At 60.4% G+C, this 6000-nt stretch overlaps 1 protein-coding gene across 3 annotated transcripts in view; it reads left to right on the top strand.

Moving 5' to 3' along the window:
- WHRN (whirlin) overlaps positions 1-4559 on the top strand; it is a 59538-nt gene extending 54979 nt beyond the window's left edge. Inside the window, exons 10-12 of one of the 3 annotated variants that reach the window (XM_085320142.1) lie at positions 1579-1757; positions 2514-2636; positions 3729-4559. In XM_085320142.1, coding sequence (XP_085176268.1) covers positions 1579-1757; positions 2514-2636; positions 3729-3911 — 485 coding nt within the window. In that variant the 3' untranslated portion in view covers positions 3912-4559. Of the gene's footprint in view, positions 1-421; positions 909-1578; positions 1758-2513; positions 2637-3728 lie in introns of those variants that run through there. The other 2 variants (XM_085320143.1, XM_085320144.1) reach the window with 2 other exon arrangements.
- Positions 4560-6000: the final 1441 nt, after the last annotated feature.

Consider the following 6000-nt stretch of genomic DNA (forward strand, 5'->3'; position numbering starts at 1 on the left):
AGCTGCCGATGGCCCAGCCTGTCATGGTAACTGCAGGGAGARAGCATTGGGGTGGGCATAGGAGAGAGGCTGCCCGCGGTGTTGCCCTGTAGGATGTTCAGTGCACATTGTCAGCTTTAGGGTGAAAAAATCCCTCTCTAAGAGAGAGAGAAACAGGAGAAGAGGCAATTCGCAAGGGCGAAGGTACCTGCCTGAGCATGAAGCGCTGCTGTAGGAGTTTCCCCRTTCCCGGTGTGTATGTGGGCAGCCAGAGTGTACCAGCAAGGGGCCGTGACACCAAACTTGGCAGTTTAGTTCCAAACTCAAGGTTAACGGAGTTTGGAAAAGCCAAGGTGCCTGCATAGATGTGGCAACGTGCTGCTGTTTGTTTCATTGGTTGTGATTTTGTTTGCTTTTTTCTGAGACGCTTTTTCAATTTCAGAAAACAGCTTTATAGCGTCATGGCAGAAGAGTTAAAATCCAGGAAACACGTAAAGCCCTCCACAGTGTCATTAGCAGTAGCGGTAGTGTTAATCCTCTGAGACGAAGCCAGCTTTGACTTTTGGCAGTCCAGGAGTACTGTGAGGCCAGTCACAGCATCCAGCTWCTCATCGGCATTCAATATGTTCTTTAAGGCCTCCGTAGGTTTCCAGTGCAATTTAATCTGACCTTTACTTAAAGACCAAACCTGGGTAGGCAGTTGATTGCAATCTGTCTCTTGTGAGGGTTTTTCTGTATTAGTTAATAAAATCTGCATCCAGTGGAATTGTAAAAGCAGTTCTGGGATTTTCCCATTAACTCCTGCTTTTGGAAAAATCTGATTTGCCCTCGCTGAGCTTGGGGGCGAGGTTTATCCTGAGCACATCCCTGGAAAAAGGGCACACGCCGCTTGCAGCCGAGGCCCCGCAGCGCCCTGGGGTGCCCGCCGCGTCCCCGCGGGTGAGCCCCTCCAGAAGGGCCCGATCGCGGGCCGGCGATGCGAGTGGCACTGTCGCCCTCCCGTGGCAGCGGCCCCCCACTGCAGTTAGTTCCCTGATCTCCTAAGCTTTGAGCTTATGTGCCAGTTTTGGAGGCTAACGGTGGTTGGATCCTGTTTGAGGGATCTTCCAAGTGAGAGATGCAATTTCCTAGGACTTCAGTCCTCCCTGCCAATGCTGTCATGTTCTTGTGCATCTAGATTTGCACCCGGATCCTTTGACTTTGAATGCGAGATGGCTCTTGGCGGTCAGCTCATCCTTGCTTGGATCTGTCCCCATCTCCTCCCGGGATCTGGAGATGATGAAGCTRGTGTTGAGCATGGGCTGGCTCAAAGAGCGCTCGAGCAGGATCCCTGAACCCACCACCGTCTCCTGTTATCCCAGTGCAGGATCTAGGTTGGATCCTGGATCCGGATACCCAAATCTGAGGTCACCTGCTCCTGATCTGGACCATGCTTGCTTAGGTCTGTCTCTGTCCCCAGCTCAGGGTCCCAGGGGACCTGCCCAGCCCTGGGAGTGAGTGAGATGTTCTGTCCCTCCGGTACATGGTCCCGTGGGTGCTTGACTGGCCGTGGAGCCGTGCTGCCCAGCCTTTCCTTTAACAGCCCGCGTCTCTCCCCAGCCTCCACGCTCTCCCAGCTGTCGGACAGCGGGCAGACCCTCAGCGAGGACAGCGGGGTGGACATCGGGGAGGTTGAGATGAGCGGCAAGGACAAGAGCCGGCAGCCGGTCCCCGGGAAAAGCCGAAGCCTCAAGGAGGCCGCGAGGAGCGAGGGGGCGGCAGAGGGGGCCTCCAAGCCGGTGAGGCTGGGTGCCCCGGGGCCTCGGGGAGGTGCCGTTCACAGACCTTACCCCCGTGCCATGCTTGTGGGAGGTGGGCACCCACCGCTGCCGCGGAGCAGCGCTACTCTCCGCTGCCGCAGCCTGCAGCAGTGCACGTGTGGCTCATCAGCCAGCCGGTTGTGGTCCCGCAGCCTGCAGGCAGCAACGTCCTCTTTTTTGTGTTTGTTTTGTCAGATTATTTTCCCTCTGGTTTAACAGTCTGAGTCAGTTCACTGTGGGGCTAAGCTGGCAGGAGCAGAGCTGGGAGCTGCTAAGAGAGGGACGGTAGGGCTGATTTACCCCATCCTGGGTAAAACTGAACCCTTGCAGCTCCAGCAGACAACCACTTGGGATGTGGCAGAGTTCCTGGCACTGAGGGGACATCCCTAGGGCACAGTATCCCATGGCTGAAGTCACATGGCACCCAGGGAGGAGCAGATGATAAWCAGATGTCAGAAGCCAGTTGGAGGGTTTCTATCTCTGTGATGTTGGGGGTCTTGGCAGGCAGTCRGAGAGCTGCTCTGCTCCTCCTTAAGCTGTTCCAGGCCTTCAGGCTGTTGGGATCGTGGCCATGGATGCCAGGAGTCAGGGAGCAACAGCAGGCTGCATRTCTGTCCCTCTCACACGGAAACCCRCCGTGGGCGAAGCTGCCAGCCGTGGGGCCCTGCGTAGAGAGCACAGCAGGGAGAGACGGATGCCCAGCTCCCTCGGCAGCGCTGCTCTCTCTTCTCACAGCCCGGGCTCCTGGAGCCCACGTCGTGTCTGATCCGAGTGTCCAAGAGCGCACCGACCTTGGGAATCGCCATCGAGGGTGGAGCAAACACCAGGCAGCCGCTGCCCCGGATCGTCACCATCCAGGTAGGGCAGGCTGAGAATGGAACAGCTCAATGCATATGCCATCCCTCTCCTCCCTTTCAGCTCTGGCCAGGCTCAGGAAAGCCCCTCAGCCGTGTCTTTTCAGCGAAGGCAGGGACAGAGTGCAGCTGCGACCCTGCCCCAGTGTGAATTTTGTGGATGTACTTTCCCTTTAATGACCATGAATCTCCCCAAATGCAGAGGCATCATTTTGCTGCAGATCTGCTCAGCTGAGGATCTTGYTCACATGCTGTGGCTGATCCCTTATCATAAAACATGTCCTGGAAACTAAAGACTTGCTGCAGATGTGTTGGAGGGGATCTGAGCAGCCACAAGAGTTTGGCTGAGGTCTGTAGATGTCTGGAAATGCTCTCCTGCTCCGATAGGGATGGGGTGGGGGGTGACAGCTGGGGAACTGAGCTCACAGTCCTACTCCCAGGAGCTATCTCCTCACCCTCTTTCCTCTGCTGTTTACTTAGGGCAAAATTCAAGTTACATATAGCAAAAGAAAGGCAAAGCTGACTCTCCTCCTTGGTTATTCTTGGCTATCCCAGCTGGCACTGTGCTGACAGGCAAGAGCAGACAGGAGGGAAGCCAAATTCATCTCCTGTTTTCAAAGCGTAAAATGTTTCTCTTGCAAAGCATTCACCGTGACCCAGCAAGGGCTGGTCTCTGCCTGCCAGAGAGAGCTGGGGCGCCTGTGCATCCCCTGCAGCCTGCGGGCAGCCAGAGAGGCCTGGCTGGACTGACTGGCACCCCACAGGCCTGTGCAGAGCCAAGCGGGTTCCTTGGCCCATCGCCTCCCCACGCCGCTTCCCAACTCGCTGCTGGTACAGGAGTCTGGCGTGAGCCCTCGGGGAGCTCCTCCAGGTTCCCATCACGGGAATGGCGCTCGGCCTCTCAGAGAGCCCTGTCTTTTGAACCCTATCCTCTCCTTCGAAGCTCATGAGTTGAACTGCAGCCTACACTTGCATTCTCTTCTTGCTCTGTTCCTCCCCAGAGCTGGCCGCATTTCAGCATGGGGCCGAGCTGGGGAAGGAGCACGAGCGCTCCCTTCTCCCCCGCTGCTTACCGCCTTCTTCCCTTCTGCCATAGCGCGGGGGCTCTGCCCACAACTGTGGGAAACTGAAGGTGGGTCACGTCATCTTGGAGGTGAACGGCACAGGGCTGCGGGGCAAAGAGCACCGGGAAGCTGCTCGCATCATTGCTGAGGCCTTTAAGCTGAAGGAGAAGGACTACATTGATTTTCTGGTCACAGAATTCAACGTCGCCCTTTAGGAGCCAAACAAGTTTGGGAAGGAACGTGGCAGGTGAGAGCATCCAGATGGACGCAAAAGGCAACCCAGGGGTACCCATGTGGGGAAAGGCAGCACTCAGCCACACAGAGCCCACACCACCCTCTCCCACTCCACCACCTGCAGTCACCCCCAGGGACCCCCAATGTCTCCCATCACAGATGGTCACAGTCTGGGCAGGGCAGGCTGAGGATGGGTAAAAATCAGTGCACATCTCTTCCCTYTCAGCTGGAGGCATCTTTCCCTGCCTTTCCCTCTGGGGCTGGGGGCTGCCCTTTGGAGCAGTGCTCTCCCCTTGGCACTGAAATCCAGGCCCAGGCTGGGGAGCGAGAGAGAGGACGGCTGGAGTCTGGGTGTCCTGCTGTCATTTTAGTGCCACGCATGCAGAGCAGGGTGGCCTTGGGGCCCCGCCGGTGGCATGGCAGGGCTGGGGAGAGAGGAGGCTGAAGGGTTTCATGGCTGGTCGCTGCTGCCCTGAGTGCTCATCGCTGTGCCCGGACGGCAGGCGGGTGGCACAGGCCRCGGGTGAGGGTGCCGATGGCAAACGGATGCCTTGTAAATTGCTGGCAATGTCATTGTATTTATACGTACAGAGCTTGTGCTTTTAATTTTTCAATAAATCTAACAGGTTAGAAAAAGACTAGGCTTGTGGGCATTTCTTTGGGGCTCAGGGGGCTGGACAGACATGTGCTCGAAGGGCAGGGAAGGCTGTGGGGCATCGCGGCACTGGCAGGGCCGGTTAGGATCCAGCAGCACGAGGGAGGTGGGGAGCCGAGCCCCAACGCTACCAGAAGCTGGGCCGGCTGGGAGCAGCCCAAGTCTGGGGCCGAGGCCTRCTGGGGCTGCTGAGATTGTCCCCACGGGTGTCACCTGGCCTGGTCCRGTTCAGAGTTTCCCTTTGGAGGGGGTGATGGACTGCAGAGCACGAGAGCATCGGTCTGGCCCAGCTGCCATCTGGGGACCTTGCAGTGCCACGAGTTTGCCTGTTCTCAGAGCACGGTTGTTCTCCATTAGCCCTGGCTGGGCCTGCTTCAGTGRTCCCGGGAGCTAAGGAGCTTCCACCGGAGCGGGGAGGAGCAGCTGGCGGAGCCACCGCCGCCACCACCCCGAGGGTCCTGCTGCGGGGGCTCGCCAGGGAGCCCAAAGTCACGTGTGCAAGGCTGTGCTCGTCTGGGGGCAACCCGAGGCCCCAGGCCAAGGGGGAGCCCTTGGCCGCCCTTGGCCCCCTTTGGCCCCCCTTGGCCCCCTGCGCGGGGCCGGGCCGGGCCGGGCAGCCCGGGCGCCGGCTGCGCCGCGCGGCGCCGTCCGCCAGGCGGCGCCCGCGCTGCATCACTTATGATAACGAGGGCGGGCTGCGGCGGCTGTGATTGGCCGCTTCCCCCGCGCTATGCAAATACGGGAAGGGCCGGCTCTAGGCTAACGACTTCCCGCCCCTCCGCGGCCGCGCGCGCGGGTTGGCCGAGAGGCTGCCGGGATGCTAATGAGGGCGCGGGCCCCGCCCCCCGCTGCCGGCGGGCCGCGCGCTATTGTCCGGCGGGGCCGGGCCGGGCCGCGGAGCGGCAGCTGCGGCGGGGGCAGCGGGAGGAGGAAGAGGAAGAGGAAGAACAGCCGGGCCGGGCCGGGCCGGGCCGGGGCAGCCGAGCGGAGCTGCCCCTACAAGGCGAGGGGGCCGGCCGGGCCGTCGCTCTGCAGGTGGGCAGCCGCGGGGGCCGTCGGCGGGGCAGCTGTCGAATGCAAGGCGGGGGGATGTCCATCCAGCTGTGCGCCTCAGCCAGATGTGCGTGGCTGTGGGTGGGTGTGTGTCCGTCCCGGGGGGAACAGAGCCCAAATCTTCCTCCTCGCTGAGTCCTGGGGCTGCCACAGCCCATCCTCCATCCGTCCTCCGTCCTAGTTGCACGGGGCAGCTGGAGAGGAAGAAGAGGGCTGGGGGGGGGATGAGCACAGCTGGATGCACAGCTGGGCACCAGGGCTGGCCCCAGCCTGGCGCGAGGGCTTCCGGCAGAGCCGCGCTCCAGGCCTGGGGGCTCCTGCGCCCCCTTCCCCAGCAGAGCCGCTCTGCCCACGGGCCGGGG

The sequence above is a fragment of the Rhea americana genome, unplaced genomic scaffold (assembly GCF_003343005.1).
Source record: "Rhea americana isolate MKP2758 unplaced genomic scaffold, rheAme1 scaffold_61, whole genome shotgun sequence".
In the NCBI taxonomy this organism is placed as follows: Eukaryota; Metazoa; Chordata; class Aves; order Rheiformes; family Rheidae; genus Rhea; species Rhea americana.